At 44.1% G+C, this 21021-nt stretch overlaps 1 protein-coding gene across 1 annotated transcript; it reads right to left on the bottom strand.

The window, feature by feature from the left end:
- Window positions 1-988: 988 nt before the first annotated feature.
- Window positions 989-20533, bottom strand: upp1 (uridine phosphorylase 1). Its single transcript, XM_079737778.1, has 8 exons — window positions 20206-20533; window positions 19877-19919; window positions 19519-19630; window positions 19273-19431; window positions 18944-19058; window positions 3014-3223; window positions 2768-2914; window positions 989-2507 (listed from the first exon to the last, which is right to left on the bottom strand). Exons 2-8 carry the CDS (start codon window positions 19912-19914, stop codon window positions 2359-2361), a joined length of 930 nt encoding a protein of 309 aa, XP_079593904.1. The 5' UTR covers window positions 19915-19919; window positions 20206-20533; the 3' UTR covers window positions 989-2358.
- Window positions 20534-21021: the final 488 nt, after the last annotated feature.

Raw genomic sequence — 21021 nt, 5'->3', positions numbered from 1 at the left:
TCTACTTATCGAGTCTTAAAAACAAAATGGCGTAGACGGGTGATCTACTGATGGTATTGTGTGTATAAAATGTCCTTTTTAATAAACAATCTGTACACTTACAAAGTTCTCAATGCCTTTTTTATATGTTAAGACCGTTATTATACTACCAAAGAAGTGTCAAGCTACTTTTAGCCTTTTAAGTGGTTTAAAATAGCGGTTTAGTTTTTGCCATTACCAGTGCCCCCATCGTTCCAAGGTTATAGCGTTTTGATAGAATCTGCTAAAAACAGCCAACTGAAGAAAGGGTCTATATGCGGTTTTTGTGCTCCAAAACGAACGTTTCAACTCGTTATCATACAAAACATATCCCAAATCCATTTTACACCGGAATTACCCTTTAAGATACATTATGATTTTTAGTGAGCTATATAGCCTGGAAATCCAGAGTTCTCACAAATTTTCATGAGTTCAATTTGATTGGCTCAGCGAGTCAGTCCGGGAATGAGTAATATACTGATGGTGTAAGCCATTTGTATGGTACACCGGTACGTGCTAGTCGTAAATTATAAATCTCCCAGCTTTCTTGCGGCATTTCGCGGAGGAACACCCCCTTTTGGTCGGTCCCAATCGCTATTCTGAAAGTAGAGCGAGTTCAGTGAGGCCGACCGTACGACTCGAAAACAAAAATGGCTGCGCCCGTAAAGCCAATTATTTTATTAGGGGAGTGCTGCATGCATGCGCTCAACTATTGTTCTTCATAAGTTTTATTAGTGTGAATGCTGTAGCATTCACACTCTAGATATTGAAATCTTTATTAGTGTGAATGCTGTAGCATTGACACTTTAGATATTGAAATATTTATTAAAATATTCAGAATAGGGAGAACATGGGAGTCAATGGGAGGTACTTCAACTGTTTGAATCTTTTTTCAACCGTTCATCTTCGTTCAAACCATTTAACAAATCTACACACTTGTATCTTCAATAATATCCAAACGGAATTTCGATATCATTTAAAATTTATTCAGAATCACAGTTTTAGTTTCATACCGGCTTTGTTTTCAGTTAGTCTCATTGATTTACATTGACGCTGGAGCGTGATGACGTTCAGCAGTGTTGCCAGATTGGGCGGTTTTCCACACTCTATTGAGCTACTGTGAAGTCATAAGGGACAGATTTCCAAAACGGCTTGTAACGGCTAATCAGCCCACACCTGGTGGCATGTCATGGGACCTTTAAAGTCTCTCTCTCTCTCACACACACACACACACACACAGTGCAATACATTTCACGTTTCAGATTCTTCAGTTCAATTCATTTTACATTTCTGCATTTTTAGCAATGCTTTGCGCTTTTCATTCAGCAGTCACTTTGTTTCCAACCATTTACTTTTTCTTAAATGGTGTGCATGTTTACATTGTTTAATCCATTTACACATTTGAACTTTTGTTCAAATCCCTTCACTTGATTTAAGCCATTTAATGTGTCTTTATGTCTTTATCTATGTGGCTTTATTAAAATATATTTTCAACCTCACTTTGTACTACAGCACTCACCGCATTTTCTGCAGGAAATGCATTTTCTAGTTTGTATTTGTACCATGTTGGTCATTTTAATATTGATTTTAAATGCTCTTGCAGTCTTGATTTGACATTGCTACTTTGGAAGAGAGGCTAATGTAGCTAACAAAGCAATGACTAGCCAATGAGAAACAGGAATGCTATAAGTGCTGCAAGACAGGAAAGTACGTCATGTTCTAGCTAGAGCAGGTTGTATGTACCGGCGTACCGTACAAATGGATTACACCAACATTCCCTGTTTTCCCTGGATCCAAACATTAATCAATCACATCAGTGTATCTGATATAGGCGGGCAAGAAGCGAGCTAAACAGATGACGACAGAGCTGCTACGGAATCAGTCAGTAAACATTGCAAGATGGCTACGGATGAACACGTTAGACTTGGCTTTTCCTTTTAAAAGAGGAACAGAAGACGGTGCTCAAAGCTTTCCTTTGCAAAAAGGACGTTTTTGCTGTTTTACCAACCGGATACGGCAGGAGTCTAATCTATCGGTTAGCTCCGCTGGTAGCTTAGCGTATGGGGCTCTGGATACGTCACCCCTTGTTTTTTCCTGATTGGTCGTAGTGTTATCCAATTGCATGCAGTTATATTTTCAAATGCATGCTTGATGCCGCCCCTCGAGTTGGGCCATTTTCATTACTCGTTGCCAGACCCTACAGCTCTCTAGATGTGGGTCTGGATTTCCAGGCTTTGAGCTATGCACAATTAATAAAATCACAGAAACAACTAATAATAGTTGTTGAAATAACTATTAAACAATGCATTCCACTCAAAGACTTTAAAATTTTTCTTCAGCTTAGATTTTCCCTGAGGACTCCAGCTGACTTTTGATAAAGTGGCCAACTAGGATCTGAGGCCGTTGCTGTAAGTCATGGAGGACTTGATGAGAGCCGCTCAGCTGGTCCCCCTTCTGGCGGTCCAGGAGTGTGACACACACCACAGCAGCTTGGGAAGGCAAGAGAAAAAAAGAGGTCAAGAGGGCATTTCAAGCAAGCTGTACAAGTGTAATTTAAATGATTATATTACTTACAAAACCCTTAACCTAAACAATGATAAAAGTTGTAGAATACTGAAGTGAATTAGTACTGCAGTAAGATACATGCATAATTACAAAAATATAATTCACTGAATCTGCACATTGAACAAACAAAATGCACATTCCTCTTGACATTTATAACAGACTTCAAAAAATACTGCAGGCCTACCTTTCAAACCACTTAGTTTACACATGCTAGCGAATACAGAGGACTCCATTTCGATGTTGCGCACTCCGGATGCATACGCTTTGGCAAGGTAGTCCTGCTTGTCCTCTTGGGTGTAGGAGCAGAATGCTCCATCCAGGCGGGCCTGGCCTGTGTCCAAATCAACCACCATTAAAACCCAGTCATTTCAAATGAAGCCATAACCTCACAATATAAGGATTCATTTGAGTAGTAGGACATGTGGACTACCTTCATAGAAGTCCATGGTGCACATGGTGTTGGCAATAACTGATTTGAACTGGTTGAGCCTGTTACTGCACTGCAGCAGCTGCTCAGCCAGCTCTGTGTCCAGGTCAGTGCTGCGTACGACATTCTTCCCGAGGATCACCTGCTCAAACTTGGGTAGAAAGGTGGCGTCCACAGACTGCTTGGTGATGACAATCGTTCCGGGTTCAAGCCCTGAATCATTAAGGAGAAACAAGTTGGGACCTCATTTCTGCTGTTCCTCCACTTTGACTGAAATTGGTCATTCTGTAAACAGTATTAGTTTCATAGAACATCTGGTTTTGCTGAACATTTAAAGTAGGGTTATAAGTTCTCTGGAATGTGCAGTGTGCCAAAACTAAAACAAAAATATAGTTGTTCTACCCCTGGCATTGAAAGTGTATATTGTTCTTAATGTGTGTAGCATAGGTGCCTGTACCTTTAATTGAGGGAATGCTCTAGGGGAGAGGCTGCTAGTTACGTGACAGGAAGTCAAAAGCACATGTTCATGTAGGAAGCATGCAAGATTAGCAGTTTGATCAGCTCTTCAATTACGATGCAGTTCATCATCTTCGTATTTGTTAAAGCAACGTCTGTAAGTATTATCTGCATCTTTCATGTGCTGAATTGTAGATGTACCTTTTTGTGCTTATTGCCTAGCACTATTAATACTTAACTTTGTTTGTACTGTTTTTACAGTTTTACGAAATTACCATTAAACATCAAGTAATCATCAAGACACTGACGTTTTGTGGGAAAAGTTTAACTGATTGGATAATCAGCTTGCTTGGCTAGCGAGCCCAAGACAGTGAAAAAATGGCAATACAGCTCACAAGAGAGTCGAAGACAGCCATCCTACAGAGCTAAATTGTGCAAAGCGGCTATGGCAGTGTCCATGGCCAGGCAAAAGCTCAAACAGCTAGAGCGGCACATTCAAAAAGGGAAATTGAATGAAAGGTCCCATGACATGCCACCAGGTGTGGTTTGATTAGCCGTTACAATCCGTTTTGGAAATCTGCCCCATATGTCATCAAAGGTGGGCATGTCCACCTAGATATGTGACGGATAGATGAGCAACGTTTGCTACAGTCTACTGGGTATGCTGGTAGACTGATCTATCCAGCACCCATCAAGGTGGACACACTCACCTGTGATGTCATAAGGGGCAGATTTCCAAAACGCTTGTAACGGCTAATCACACAACACCTGCTGGCATGTCATGGAACCTTTAAAGGTTGAACAAGCACCGATTAAAGCACAGTCCCTTATCATAATGAAGCATTGCCACATCATAGCCTAAATAAGCATTTGCCATCCCCTTTATTTTAGCCTGTCACTGGAGCGCCCTGTTGAGATAGATGTGACCACTCCCAAACCACCAACGACCTTGCTCAATATCTGGCCCGCAGCCGCCTCGTGATATCAGAACTTACTGTACATGATGGACACCCAATGACCAACTGGGCATGGAAAACGTCTGACAGAGAACAGCTCGACCTTCTTACCAATAATCCTGGAAAAGAGTCTGCAGAAAGCCCACTGGATTGTCCATGGCATGGGAGCGGCTCGACGCGCTATATTGCTCACCGGGGTCGTCGAACAGGCCCTCTTTGGTAAACTGGAAAGCTTTCCCAAAATCATAACAAAGGACCCAAGGAGACTTGGAGATCTAGCAGATCTGTTGTCAGATCTGGAAGCAGCTAAACAAGATGGCTACTTCACCGGCCCTTCATAAGAGTCAATCCTAGAGTCAAGAAACTTCCACACAACATTCAGGAAAAGTGGATCTACATTGGATCATGATACAAATGTGACCACTTAGTCAGTTTCCATCCTTTCTCTGTGTTTGTAGACTTCATTCACAAAGAAGCAAAAGCTTGTACAGACCCAAGCTTTAACCTCTTCACACAAGCTCCAACAGAGAGAAATAACTACTGGGAGAGGCCAATGAAGGCGCCTGTATACGTTCACAAGTCCCAAGTCTCTTCACCCAAGAAAACACTGCCCCCTACATGGAAAGCCCCTGAGGAAATGCAGAGGCTTCCAAAAAAAGAGTTTAGAGGAACGCAAACAGCAACTCGAAGAACACTACATCTGCTTTCGCTGTTGCTCCTCCACAGAGCATCTCGCCAGGAACTGCTCCGCCGATGTATGGAATGTGAGAGCACCAACCACATGATAGCAGTACACCCTGGACCAGCAACATGGAAGTCCAATTCGTCCCCTACCGATTCAGAGCAAAGCGAGGAAGACAAAGCGGAGGCTCAGGAGGTCACTTCGAGGTGCACAAAAGTGTGTGGCAAAGGATTAAGTGCGAGAACCGTGTACCCCACTGGACCCAGACAGGAATCCAAGAGATTGTACGCAATACTTGATGAGCAAGCAAGTAACCGCTCACTTGCACAGTCAGAGTTCTTCGATGCCTTTAAGATCCCTGGGTGCTCCTATGCATACACTCTCACGACATGTGCAGGGCTTAAAGAGACAGCAGGGAGCAGAGCTTATGGTTACACTATCGAGTAAGTGGCTAAGAAACTAAGCTTTTCTCTACCTACGTTTACCGAACGCAATCAAGTCCCTGAAAATCGACCTGAGATACCCTCCCCGGCTGCAGCATGCCACCATACTCACCTGAAATGCATTTCCGTTGAAATACCACCTCTCGATCCCGATGCTTAGGTACTTCTCCTTCTCCTTCTGAGACATCCTGAGGTTACACAAGGTCAGGGATCAGATTAATGGTCCACGCAATGCATCCTTTGACCAAAAACAAAGGGTTGGACCTAGGGCGAGTAGTCATCGGCGACGTTTGTCTTGGAGGCGCACACAGACCACCACAGGTGAACAGCTATAAAACAACCATCCTAGAGAACGGTCGTGCTACCCATCTACAGCAACAACTAGATCAAATTGAAAGAGGTCTTCAGTCAAGCACCAACATATTAAACCATCCAATATCTACCTTCACAACAGCTCAGCAAAGTTCGCCAAAGACGGCTTAGGCAAATCCATCTTCACTCATACTGCCGATGATCACAGATTTGCACCTTCCATGGAGGATCTAGAGTTCCTTCACATCATGGATGCCGAGTTCCACCAAGCTCCAAAAGCTGTGTCGAACCTTTACCTGGTGGCGATGAGATGCAGCATAGAGAGAGGTCATGTTTCCCGAAGCTCCGCTAGGCAGTGGAAAAAACTACATAATTCATCGTTCAGATTTACTTTATTTTATTATATTTAATGATAATAATTCTTAATATATAGTTTGTTTCCGTCTACCTCCATTGCTCGATTCAACATTACACTTTTTATGACTCCCGGATCAGATCGCAGCAAAAGCCTTGGACTTTCCTATCGCCAACATGCATCTGTACTCGGATATCTCAGACACGGAGACTTGAAAATGCACAGACTGCACCAAACTGCGACAGACATTGGCTTTATTTGAAACGAGGCTAGCAGCATTAGAAAAATGCAAAGGACTCCTCCAGGATACAGTGCTGATGGGTGAGTTTGCTGAGCTAACTCAGACAAATACACAACAATGATCAAAGCTACACTGTATCCTTCCCGAAGCTGGACAAGAGAGAGACAGCTGCGTCTCACTGGCACAGAGTCGGCGCTAAGCCCAAACAACACACCAAAGTGAATTAACAAGTTCACTCGACGCCAAATGCTAAGCTACCCAAAGCTAGAGTTGCATGTATCAGCTGGATTAGCCCATCACTGAAGTTAACCCTGCCGCTGAAGAACCGGTTCCTGCCACTTCAAGAGTCCACGAACGTGCCTGCCACCCATGCACCCCTGAGCCCTGACATGCGTCCGGAGAAACGGTGCGGACAGAGACCGACCATGAACCCGTTGCCAGAGAGGCGAGCTGTGCATGTGTCGGCCACCCATGCATCCCCGAGACCCGAGATGCGTCCGGACGGAAGGTGCAGACAGAGATGGAAAAAGAACCAGTCGCCACGGAGGCGAGCTGCGCATACGTCTGCCACCGCCACCTCAAGCCAACAAGGGCCGATCTCACAGAAGGCAGATGAACCAGATACTCTGATTGTAGGACACTCAACCATAAAGGATATAACCGGTAAGAAGATGAAAACATGCTACTTCCCAGAACTGAAACCCCAAAATCTCACAGGTTATTGTTCATGCAGGACTTAATGATATTCAAAGAGAACAGTCAGGACTTCTGAAGAGAGATTACACTGATCTATTAGACACACTGGACAAAATACACATTAAGTCATTCATCAGTGGACCCATTCCAGCAGTTGACTTGGGAATAAACAGATTCAGTCCTCTATTTGCAATGAATACATGGCTTTCCAGAGTCTGCAATGAAAGAGGAAGGGGCTTTATTGACAATTTCAACTTGTTTTGGGGTTTTCAGATGGCCTACACCCAAACAGGTTAGGCTCAAAACTGTTAAGGGACAATCTTCTCTTCTCGCTTTCCCACACATCTACCCTGCCATGGTCTGACACACAGGCCACAGTCAGAGCACAGGTTGAGAAGCGAGACTACAGCCTACCCCACACATCTACTCTGCCACTATCTGACACACAGATAACAGACAGAACACAGACCTTGAGAGACAACAGCCTGCCCGACGCCATCGACACCATGCCTTCCCCCATCGCTGATGCTGGCTTGGCGAGGAATGGCCACCCCCCTCCTCTGCACTCCCCCATCAACGATGACCTCCAGCCTCATCTCTCCCATAGCCACAACAACAACTCCAGCTCCACTGTCTGCTCCCTTTGTGATTTTCCAGCTGAATTTAAGAAACTGGAATATGTTGGCATCAAACTTGCATCTGTGTCAATGATAGCATCGCCACGTCGTGCCCACAGGCTGACAACACCCAAGCGGAGAGAGCCCCAGACCTCCCCCTGTACTGATAGTATTACTGAGACAAAAAAGGGTTCAGCCGTAGACACATCAAGGAAGAACAGTATAAAGGAAGTTTCGCATAATCTGCTGAACCCAAGGTTGCCTTCGTCAAAATATGGCAACTTTTGCATTCCTGCTGTAACCACTAACAGAGTAAACAAAGGGAAACTTAGACACACTGCTAACCTCACAAATCTCATACATATTGCCTCCAAACCAAAAACAACCTTAAAGCCTATCAACAACACCATCAGGATGGGTCTACTTAATGTTAGGTCTCTCTAATAAAAAAAAATTCTTAATGATTTTATTACCACTTCTAAACTGGATTTTATGTTTTTAACTGAAACATGGCTGGTACAAAATAATAGTGCAACCGTTCTGATAGAGACAGCTCCTCCCAACTATAACTTTTTTGATGCATGAAGATCTGGAAAAAGAGGTGGAGGGGTTATTGCTATATTTAAAAATGTGTTTCAGGGGAAACAGATGTTATTTGGTGATTTACCAGCATTAGAATACCTTTGTGCTGTATTGAAATGCTCCCCCAGAGTTCTCTTATTCATTTTTTACAGGCCACAAACACACTGCAAATTTTTTCGATGACTTTACAGAATTATTGTCTAGCGTCTCCACAGACTTTGAATGTCTAGTTATAACTGGTGACTTCAATTTTCATACTGATGATTTGAATGACAAGTGTGCAAAAAAGCTTTTTGGACACATTTGAACTGTCTCAACATGTGAAAGAGGCCACTCATTGTAAGGGGCACACTCTAGACCTGGTTATCACAAAGGGCCTCAATGTTTCTGATCTCTCTGTGACTGATCCTTCACTGTCTGACCACTTTTGTGTTTTCTTTAATATATCTTTTATTCCCGACATACAAATACTGTCAAAAAACGGTATATCAATGAACATTCTAATGTACTTTTTAAAAAGGCCATCTCCTTGCTATCATCTCTTAACCCATGTTCTGCTGAAAATTTTGAAAGTCATAGATGTCATTGAACCTTATAAAGATTAAAATGATATCTGGAAAGCAAAAGGAACCCTGGAGAGAAGCTGCTTCTGTAACGGCACAGAAAAAGGAATGCAGCAAGGTAGAATGCATCTGGCAAAAACAAAACTTCATATTCACCATGATATCTATAAAGAGAGCCTCCGTACCTACAATTTAGACTTAAAAAGTGCTAGAAAAAACATTTTTCTCCAATATCATTAAAACCAATCCTAATAGTGCAAAAACCCTATTTGCAACTATTGACAGACTGACCAACCCCCCAACACAAATTCCACCTAATCTCCATTCTACGCAGAAATGCAATGAATTTGCAGCTTTTTATACTGATTGTTACGTGTGTGTTTTTCCTTTGCTGTCTTGTGTACTGTTCCAGGTGCCACCCTCCCCATCGGGCTGGTCAGACACACCTGCAGCCCCTCAGCAATCAGGTGGATTGCTACAAAGCTGCAGGGATGAAAGCAGACGGGGCCAGTGGACCAGATAGGCGAACAGAGTTGGGGTCGCTGTCGGTCGCGAGTCAGAGCTACGTGGTGCTCTTCGTCGTGGCATTGCTCCCTCAGTGGAGGGATAGTGTTATTGTTTGTTTCCATCCGAACATAGGACTCATTTATGGGCAATAAATGGTATATTGGTTTACATCCTGCTACTCTCTTTCGTTCCTTAAACACCCGGTTTAATATTAATTGTTGCTCCCCTCTTCCCCCTGGACACCACAGGAGGGGTCGTAACAATATGGGGGCTCATCCGGGATCTTATATTGTTTAAAGAAATTAGTAGAGATGTTGGTAGTTGTTTTGACTAGTTTGTTTTCAAAGTGAAAAGTCACTTCCGGTGGTTCACGGTGAGTATTGGCGTCCGGGTGTGCACGGTCCCGCCTTCACAGGTTGATAACAACTCCCTCAGTTAGACAGAAGTGTCCAGCTGGGTCGCACAGCGGACACTTGTTTTTTGTTTTTCCTGTATTATTTTCGGAGTAAATCCTGGGCGGGGGTCGAGTTCCCCGACGGAGGTAGGCGTTTCAGGATTCCGCTGAAGTTTTGCCTTTCAAGTCGCCTCGAGCCCGGCACGCTCCAGAAGATAGACAGGTTAGTTCCTCGTTAGGTAGGGTCTGGGGGATGTTTGTTCATTGTAAGGTTGGGTTTGTTTGTGTGTGCAGCATCCGGTGTTAATAGTTATTACGTCTGCCCCGTAGTGAGTGGATTACACGCTAAATTGTTGGTAGCTTAGCCTAGCGGGTAAGCGCTATTGCCGGCGTGATGGCGGGTGTGACAGCGTTTAGCGTGGAGGAGTTTGTGGCGGAGCCTGCGCTGTGTAAACTAGACAACAGTAGAAAAGTTTACTTATTTGCGATTGCCGACCACTACGGTATTCAAGTTTCGGTCTCTCTCCTTAAGAAGGAGCTGAAAGCTGCCGTGGTGGATGGGTTAGTGGAAAGGGGGGTGTGTAGTCTACCAGCGACGGTGGCCGTGGCCATGGCTGTGTCTGCAGGGGAGGTCCACTCTGAGATTCGGGGGGGGGAAGCGATTGAGCCACGAGCCATTTTGAACGTGACCCCAGGTGCAAAACGTGGTGGCATGGACGATTAGCAGTTTATGTTGCCGCGTTTTGACCCATTGTCTGTCGAAACGACTCCTGGCTCCAGAATGGACGCCCGGGTCAAGCTGCGTTTAGCTTGTCTCCAGCTGGAGAAGGAGGAACGGGAGCGTGAATTTCAGCTTCGGAGGGAGCTGGAGTTAAAACGGTTGGAGGCAGAGACCGCTGTTAAGATGCGCGAGCTGGGACTACGGTCTAGCTCAGCTTCGTCTGGTGCACGGTCGTCTGTTTATTCCGGCACTTTTGATGTGGGTGGGAACATTTCTTTGGTTACCGTCTTTCGAGAGTCTGAAGTTGAGGGTTATTTTGGTGCGTTTGAGCGCATTGCCGCTGCTCTGCACTGGCCGAAGGATGTGTGGGCAACACTGCTACAATGTAGGTTAACAGGTAGGGCTCAGGAGGCTTGCGGTTCTCTTTCTGTGGAGGACGGCCTCTTTTATGAGAAAGTAAAGAGCGCGATATTGCGGGTATATGAGCTGGTGCCTGAGGCGTATAGACAGCGTTTTCGTAGCCTTAGGAAAACAGCAGGCCAGACATACGCTGACTTGGCCAGGGAGAAGGGGATACTGTTTGACTGGTGGTGTTCAACTTGTAAGGCGGATGACTTTGTCTCGATGCGTGAGCTGATGTTATTGGAGGAATTTAAAAACTGTGTGCCTGAGCGGACCGTAGTATACCTAAATGAGCAGAAAGTATCTACTCTACGGCAAGCGGCTATCCTTGCTGATGAATTCGCTCTCACCCACAAAAGCGCCTTTTTTAGGCACGAGTCCTCCAGACACCGTGAGGCTGCTCTTAGGTCTAGTGACACGCGTGTTCCACGTGCTGGTACATCTCTCTCTAGTCCTAAGACAGATAGGCAATGGTTTTTTTGTCAGAAGACTGACCATTTAGTTGCCGACTGCAATACGTGGAAACGTAGGCAGCAGACGGCAATTTCAAAGCCCAAGGGTATGGGGCTAGTTAAAACAGTAGCCAGTTGTTCACCATCCCCCAGTCAAGCAGGACCTGATGAGTGTTTCAGACCTTTCATTTTCCCTGCATTTGTCTTGCTGACGGGTGAAGCGGATGATCAGCGTCCTGTCACAGTGTTGCGAGACACAGGTGGCTCCCAGTAATTCATCCTTTCCGCCGTGCTGTCCTTAAGCGCAGAGTCTGCCTGTGATGCGAGCACAATCGTAAGAGGTATTGGGATGGGTTTTGTACCTGCACCTCTTCACCGCATTCACGTCCAGTCTAACCTTAAAACTGATTTCTTCCCGCTAGCTGTGCCTAGCTGTAGTCCTTGGAGTTCCCCTTGTTTGCTGGCTCCTAAGTCTGATGGCACCTCACGGTTTTGTACCGACTATCGTAAGGTTAATGCAGTTACGTGTCAGACTCATTTCCTTTGCCTCGCATGGAGGACTGTATAGATAGTATTGGGCCGGCCACATTTATTACAAAGCTTGATCTGCTTGACGGCAGTGTTTGAGCGGCTTGTGGAAGCATCCTTGACCCTTAACCTAGCCAAATGCGAGTTCGGTAAAGCCATGGTTACATACCTGGGGAAACAGGTTGGCCACGGGCAGGTCCGGCCCGTAGACGCTTATCCGGTTCCCACGTCAAGGCGTGAACTACGACGGTTTTTGGGTATGGCTGGTTATTACCGGTGTTTTTGCAAAAACTTCTCGGTGGTAGTTAATCCTTTAACCAGTCTGTGTAGCACTAGAATTCCATTTATATGGAGTACTGAGTGTCAATATGCCTTTGAGGCAGCCAAGTCTCTTCTTTGCAGTGCACCTGTCCTGGCGGCGCCTAATTTCTTTCGTCCTTTCAAGTTGGAGGTTGATGCGAGTGCTTCAAGAGCTGGTGCTGTGCTAATACAGGATGGGGAGGGTGACGTGTGTCATCCAGTGTGCTACTTCTTGATCAAGTTCAAACGTCATCAACTAAACTACTCCACGATTGAAAAGGAGACCCTGGCTATGCTACTCGCACTTCAACACTTTGAAGTTTATGTTGGTGCCAGTCCGTCTCCCGTGGTTGTATACACAGACCATAACCCTCTCGTCTTCCTGACGCAGATGTACAACCACAACCAGCGACTGATGCGTTGGGCCCTATTGGCGCAAGGTTACAACCTTGAGATTAGGCACAAGAAGGGGACCGACAATGTGGTGGCTGATGCCCTGTCCCGTGGGTAAGAAAGAAGAAGAAACGTTAAAAGGGAGGAGATAATTCTGATGATTCTGATTCTGTGTAGTGTGTTTTATCGGGGATCGTGCTTAATGTAGCAAACTTGGTTTGCACTTATGGGAGGGGGTGTTAGGTGTGTTTTTCCTCTGCTGTCTTGTGTACTGTTCCAGGTGCCACCCTCCCCATCGGGCTGGTCAGACACACCTGCAGCCCCTCAGCAATCAGGTGGATTGCTGCAAAGCTGCAGGGATGAAAGCAGACGGGGCCAGTGGGCCAGATAGGTGAACAGAGTTGGGGTCGCTGTCGGTCGCGAGTCAGAGCTACGTGGTGCTCTTCGTCGTGGCATTGCTCCCTCAGTGGAGGGATAGTGTTATTGTTTGTTTCCGTCCGAACATAGGACTCATTTATGGGCAATAAATGGTATATTGGTTTACATCCTGCTACTTTCTTTCGTTCCTTAAACACCCGTTTTAATATTAATTGTTGCTCCACTCTTCCCCCTGGACACCACAGGAGGGGTCGTAACACTGATAAAATTGAAGGAATCAGACGCGCCATCAATATCTCAACTTCAAATAATAATGTTGGACTACCACGCTGTTCAGGCAAAAGTAACGTGGCAATGATGACAGGCTTTAATGTTATAGACTCTAAAACTCTTGTAGAAACAGTGACACAACTAAAGCCTTCCACCTGTTGCATTGATACTTTACCTACCAACCTCTTTAAGAATGTTTTTGACTGCCTAGCAATAGACAGACTGCAAAAAGTTAACAACTCTCTCCAGTCAGGCAATTTCCCAAAAGCCTTGAAAACTGCAGTTATTAAACCCCTTCCTGGCATCAACTGGTTGCTATGACACCTTCCAATCAGGATTTCGACCCCTGCACAGCACCGAGGCCGCCCTTATTAAAGCTGTAAACGACATCCGTCTTAACACAGACTCTGGCAAAACCTCAATACTAATGCTACCAGACCTCAGTTCTTCATTCAACACTGTATACCATACAATACTTTGACAGGTTAGAAAACTGGATGGGGCTTTCAGGCAGTCTATTAAATTGTTCTCTATTAAATTGGTTCAGGTCCTACCTACAAAACTTTGATTCCATTGGTGACTTTGTATCAGAATCAACCAACGTGACATGTGGAGTCCCACAAGGTTCGATCTTAGGACCATCTTTATTCAACATCTACATGCTCCCACTAGGGCAAATCATGCAAAATAACAATATTGACCATCATTGCTATGCTGATGACACGCAAATGGATCGCTATCACCAAATGACTATCGGCCCATAGATCTGCTGTGCCAGTGCATTGAACAAGTGAAAGACTGGATGTGCCAAAATTTCCTTAAACTAAATGAGGACAAAACCGAGATAATTGTATTTGGTGCTAAAACGGAAAGGCTTAAAGTAACCCAACACCTTCACTCTCTGTTCCTGAAAACCTCAAAGCCAGAAATCTAGGGGATATGATGGATTCTGATTTACATTGACAGTCACATCAAATCAGTTAGAAAATCTGCATACTATCACCTTAAAAATGTAGCAAGACTTAGAGGGCTCATGTCCACCGAAGACTTACAAAAACTTCAGGTCTCCCAAAACAACTCTAAGGAAACTTCAGCTTGTTCAGAATGCTGCTGCTAGAGTTGATCTGATCTTAAATACATTGCACTTTCTAAAATGCTGATCTATTTTACTCATTTTTTGCATGTTTTCTTTTACTTATCTATTATCTTATTTTATTGTATGACAATGTTTATATGTGAAGCACTTTGAGTTTGCCTTGTGTATGAAAAGTGCTATATAAATAAAGTTGCCTTGCCTTCCTTTCCAATCGCCAAGACAACGGCTGCCCAACAATAGGAGAAAAGTGCATGACCGCCTCCTTTCGCTCCGCCGCACTCGCAAACGACCACACATAAAGGCCCACATTCTAGGGTTCATGCAGAGAATTCTTCACAGAGGACATGAAGAGATCACTCCACCCCAGCAAGTAGGGAAAGAAAGCTGGTACTCACCCAAGTTCGGCATGTATGGTTTGAAAAGAGCGGCTAAAGAAGCAGACTATAGTAGTGACACAAGGAGACTCATTGAACGTGAGTTCTGTTGACAAGGCTTTGAAGTCTGAGGAAGAGGCCATCAGCGTTCTTGGACGAGCACAGAAGATGCTTCCAGCCTGTAACCTCAGGTTGCATACGTTTTATCAATGCGACCAGCAGTCATTCATGCATTCCCACCTCAAGACCACTCCAAAGACGTCAACAACTTGGATCTCTTTGTCGACGACCTGCTAGTCCAACGTAGTCTTTGAATGTCCTGCAAGATGCTGTTAGAAGAAAATAAATGTTGTCTGATCCATGAAGTTCGCACAACACTCATGTCCGAGGAAACTGCAGTAATAAACACAAGACCATCAGATCCGGAGTCGCCTCTAATCCTGACCCCAGCAATGCTCCTGACCCTCAAAACAGCCTCTACACCTCCTCCAGGCCACTTTGATGCAGCACAACTCTTCAAAGAGTGGAAACAAGTTCAAAGCCTGGCTGACATCTTTTGGAGCAGATGGAGGCGTGAATATCTCAAAACACTGCAGCTGCGTCACAAGTGGCAAGGAAGGAAGCCTAGTCTCCAAGATAGGGACATCGTTCTCTTGAAAGATAGTCAGGCAAAGAGCGATGAATGGCCCATGGGTATCCTAACCAATACCTTTCCAGGAGAAGATGGACTGGTTTGGAAAGGTGAAGTGGAAGTCGTCAAAGGAGGAACCAAGAAGATTTTCTTTCCTCCTATTCCATCTCCAAAGACTGATTCTGTTAATTAATGTGGAGTCTTGTAAGACCCCAAGTCTTACAAGACTCCACATTAATGGGAGTGTTCTGCCCCTGGCATTGAATGTTGTTCTTAATGTGTGTAGCATAGGTGCCTGTACCTTTAATTAAGAGGGAATGCTCTAGGGGAGGGGCTGCTAGTTAGGTGACAGGAAGTCAAGAGCACATGTTGCTCACATAGGAAGCATGCAAGATCAGCAGTTTGATCTGTGGGGTATACTACGAACCTCGCTGAACATACCCAGGCTTTCTTGGGAAAACCTGGCTCGACAGAGACGCAACTCGCGATCAGAGTTAAATGGTACTGCGAAGCAGTAGATGTGGTGCCAGCACAGCCTTGAGAATATGGGTTCCAAGTTCGAAATAAGCACAAAAATATAATTCCATAACCTTTCGTGAATAAGTATTCCATATGCATGAGAATTGGGACTATTTAAGCTTCACATATATGCGCGTCACTTGGGAGATGAATCCGCACACAGAAATTCAAGACTGACGCGCTACCTCCACTCTACCACTCTCTCACCGAGACACAATGCGCAACGGTACGCATTGTCTGCATAAGGTCCAACAAGGACGATCAAATAGCGAATACCCTGATGAGAACCTGTATCTCTCATAAAGCATATTCTCAGGCAATGCCAAGGGATCGGTCCCGAAAGAGCCTCTGTCGGAGAGACCCCTGTAAGATTAGGGCTCCGAGGTCCATGGCAACATCCAGTAATGGTGACGCCATTGTCAAAGGAGGGGCTAAGAAGCTGCGCATGCCGATCTAACCCGATAGACTTAGCTGAAAACCTGCTCCCAACCAGGTTTGGTTGAGAGCATAAGTCACCATGGTGATACAGCGACGCTAAAAGAGATTGACTTTCGTGTCCGAGCTAACCCAGGCTTTGAGCGCAACATACCTCGCTAACCCACTTATCGAGGTTCGCAGTACAGGCCACAGTTCTTCAATTACAATGCAGTTCGTCATTTTCTTGTTTGTTAAAGCAACGTCTGTAAGTATCATCTCTTTCCTGTGCTGAAATGTAGATTAACCTTTTTGTGTTTACTGTTAAGCATTATTAATACTACTTTATTAATACAACGTAAGTAATCATCAAGAAGCTGTGGAGTTTTTAGGGAAACGTTTAACTGATTGGATAGTTGGCTTGCTTGGCTAGCGAGCCCAAGATAGTTCAACCGCGCCACAGAGCCACACGCTGCCGCGCCACAGAGCCACACACTGCTGCACCACAGAGCGACACGCAGGCATCAACAAGGGCAGAACAGACTACACTGTGTGCACAATTATTAGGCAAGTTGTATTTTTGAGGATTTATTTTATATTGAACAACTACAGTGTTCTCGGTCAATCCAAAATGTTAATGAACCTAAACCTGAACGGTTAAGAAAGAAAAAGTGAGGATTTGTCTTTCTTAAGAGAATGTGCAAAATTAGTAGGCAACTATTAGTGTGCAGAATTATTATGCAACTCAGTGAAAAAACTAACATTTTCCCATCTCACTTGTTTATTTTCATCTGTTAAAGTGAGAATAATAAAATAACTCGAAATTTACAAATAAACCTTTCTGACATATCAAAAAAAAGAAATTAGTGACCAATATAGCCACCCTTCTTTTCAATAACTGTCACAAGCCTTCCATTCATGGAGTCTGTCAGTTTCTTGATCTGTTGACGTTCAACTTTTTGTGCAGCAGCAACCACAGCCTCCCAGACACTGTTCAGAGAGGTACTGTTTTCCTTCACTGTAAATCTCCCGTTTAAGCAGGGCCCACAGGTTCTCAATAGGGTTTAGGTCAGGTGAGGGAGGGGGCCATGTCATTATTTTTTCATCCTTAAGGCCTTTACAGGCTAGCCATGCAGTGGAGTACTTCGATGCATGCGATGGAGCATTGTCCTGCATAAAAATCATGGTCTTCTTGAAAGATGCAGACTTTTTCCAGTACCACTGCTTGAAGAAAGTGTCTTCTAAAAACTGGCAGTAGGTTTGGGGAGATGATTTTGAGGCCATCTTCAACCCGAAAAGGTCCAACTAGCTCATCTTTAATAATACCAGCCCATACCAGTACCCCACCTCCACCTTGCTGGCGTCTGAGTCAAAGTGGAGCGCTGTGTCCGTTACTGATCCAGCCACGGGCCCATCCATCTGGTCCATCAAGAGTCACTCTCATCTCATCAGTCCATAAAACCTTTGAAAAATCTGTCTTCAGAAATGTTTTGGCCCAGTCTTGACGTTTCAACTTGTATGTTTTGTTCAGTGGTGGTCAGGTTTCAGCCTTCCTTACCTTGGCCATGTCTCTAAGCACTGAACACCTTGTAATTCTGGGCACTCCGGGTAGGCTGCAGTTCTAGAATATGGCAGCACTTGAGGATAATGGGTTCCTGGTAGCTTCAAGTTTGATTCTTCTCAAATCTTTGGCAGTTAATTTGCGTCTTTTCTTCTCAATACGCTTCTTGCGACCCTGTTGGCTATTTGCAACAAAACGTTTGATGGTTCTGTGGTCACGCCCCAATATCTTAGCAATTTCAAGAGTGCTGCATCCCTTTGAAAGACTTTCTACTATTTTTGACTTTTCAGAGTCCGTTAAATCTCTTTTTTGGCCCATTTTGTCTGAGGAAGAGAAGCTGCCTAATAATTATGCACACCTTGATATAGAGTGTGGATCTCCTTAGGCCACACCCTCATTCATTACGCAAATACACATCACCTGGTATGCTTAAATACAATAAGCGCTCAAGTTTATACAGCTTGATATTGGAAAACATGCATAAAAATTATGATATGGCCAAAATACTCACTTGCCTAATAATTGTGCACAGTGTATATTATGAACAAGCTTTCTTTGATACCTTGCAAACACGGTGAGCTTGGCAAGTATGGTAAAATGGCCTTGGTATGAGATAAGATATACTTTATTCATCTCAGCAGAGAAATGCTGAGATGGTGTTCGCAAAGGTGTTCCAGCAGCCAGCATACATACACACAACACAACACATGTATACATACATATCCCATGTGTGTAAAATATAAGTATATATATTCAATATACATGCAGCTCGAGCTAAAGTTTATATGAATATTCTTCTGTCCTTACTAAAAAGGGTAGGGGGTATGTCTTAAGCGCAGATGCTGCTCACAGATTTAACTGAATAATTGAATAATTGATACTTTTATCATATAAAACAAAAAAAACCCTGCAATAAACCGGTTTCCAAAATCTACAACCTGTGTTCTGAATTTCATGATCATTTCTGACAAAATTTTTGGTTGCAGTCAGATTTGAACCAGGGAACTGCTTCATATGTGCCCTTTGCTCTACGGATTGAGTAATTCCTACGGGTTTGGTAAGACCCCTAGTAATATAAAGAAAGTCTTACCTATTCCACCAGAAGTACCAATCCGTATAATGGTAACATCAGTACAATGGGCATGATGGAGCAGTTTTAATAGCTCGTGCAGCATGATTGAGATGGATGGTATACCCATTCCATGCTGAAAGGCAAAGAGAGCTGTGACATTTAGATTCAACAGCGAGGCTACTCTATTGATAGATCAAGTATCATCCCAGGCCAGTTATGCTATTGTGTAACTAATGACTTTAATTCCATATTGATGTAGGCTTAAATGTGATTGAAATCGCCTATTCACAGTGTATGTGAAATTTAGTTTTTACCGATATAATTGAAGTATTAATATATGTACTTACACTGACGGAGAGGACAGGACCCACTTTGTACATGGCATAACGATCTGTTCCGGCACATATGTTTGGGTACTCTGATTTGGGGTCTTCTAAGCCAAGCTCTCCAGCAATATATTCAATGAACGACTTCATTCTCCAGGGACTTCCCCCGACACACACGAACTGAAGAACACAAAACACAATCCAATTATCCAATAGATGATCAAATGTGTCCATTGGCTATGGCAGGTTATAGGGTAATATTTTTACTTTGACATCACCAAACAGGGCTGGCAGGTTGTGAGTTGAGGTCCCAAGGTTAAAGTGGTAGAGAAGGTCTTCTTTCATCATCTTCAGGTGGGGATTGTGCACATACACAGGGCTAGGCAGGATTAAAATAGTTGTTTTAAAACATATACAATTTGAAACAAATGTACATTTAATACAGTCGAACGTTTTTGTGATTTGATGAGACAAAGTTCTCTTTCACACCTGATTCCAACACCATCAGTTTGCTGATATGGACAAATACCAGTAATGTAATAAGTGTAATAATAAATAATAAATTATGTATAAGCTAAAATGTGAAGAACTTTACTTTAGTCATGACACTTTGATCAACACTCACCAGCTGCTGGAGCCTTGGTTCTCATGACCTGGGTCCATGGTATCTAGATAGTAAGCGTAATGGCAGAGCAAAACCAAAATGCAAGTAGAAGAAAGCAGTGAGTGAATGAGGACCAGGGAACGTAGACCGTTTTAAACGCTAAGGTGGCTCCACATTTCTAGACGTCAGACCACGACTCGTACAATACAAGCTATCAATTAAAGTAATAGAAAGATGGGTTATATTCTAATGAAGCGGCACAAGCAGTGGGCCTTGGAATGCCTTATATCAGAGATGGCCTACATATCAAGTACATATTTCAGCAGACGACACCGTTTCTACGTGCTTACCTTTCCTTCCTGATTTCTAACCTGATACTACATAGATGTGCTGACGTCAAACCAACGACACGTGCGTACGTGACCAAGTCTCGACCACAGCCGAACGCTTCCGAACCCCGAGCACTCCGGTTCTGGCTGATGTAGTTCACCCTCTCATAATACCAAACAATATCCGCATTGTGGCCCAAGCTTTAAGGATCTCCTATTATACTACTTTTCTGGTCTTAATTTCTTATTAATGACTCCTATAGAGCAACCTCACACGAATCACAGCACAAAAAACTATGTAGATTTCCGGGAAACTCTGGGCGCTTTCAGCATTCTCTGTCAACACTCGGCTTCGTCCTTCCTCGCTCCTTCCTGCCAACCCCACTCCATTGTGATTGGTTACCTTCCGGAAGAGCATGTTGCAGCATTACCATACATGGAAAATCCGGATTGTTCTACGTAGATAAATCCCGGAAACAAGTGAATCGCGACCATGGACGGATTAAAGATCGCCGGCGTCCCTAGTGTTTAGCGGTCTGCACAACCACCCCAGACGTTCATCAGGGAACACGTCTAAATGCATCTACGTCATTATTTGACACTTTAGTATGGTTAAACATGACTATAAATCATAACGTTTATAGGTCATAAAAGTCGAAAAAGCATAATAGGTGCTCTTTAACAGTCACCTTTCCTCCGTGAATTATGTCGACCGCTTCATATATTCTAAATTGGAATACAATGTAGTTAGTATTGTACCGTAGACACGATTAGACAAATCCAGGAAGGGACCAATCTTCTGCTTAATATCAGGCGAATGGAAACAAGAACACAGCC

The sequence above is a fragment of the Pollachius pollachius genome (genome assembly GCF_949987615.1).
Source record: "Pollachius pollachius genome assembly, chromosome: 1".
Classification (NCBI taxonomy): domain Eukaryota; kingdom Metazoa; phylum Chordata; class Actinopteri; order Gadiformes; family Gadidae; genus Pollachius; species Pollachius pollachius.
Note: the sequence above shows the minus strand (reverse complement) of the source record. Positions and strands in the feature narration are given on the sequence as shown.

Coding starts and splice junctions, on each gene's coding strand:
- upp1 (XM_079737778.1), bottom strand. CDS start 19,914: ATGGACCCAGGTCATGAGAACCAAGGCTCCAGCAGCTG. Junction 3,224..18,943: donor TGGTACTTCTGGTGGAATAG/GTAAGACTTTCT, acceptor TTAATGATTCAG/GGCTTGAACCCGGAACGATT. Junction 2,915..3,013: donor CACCATGGACTTCTATGAAG/GTAGTCCACATG, acceptor ATTTGGACACAG/GCCAGGCCCGCCTGGATGGA.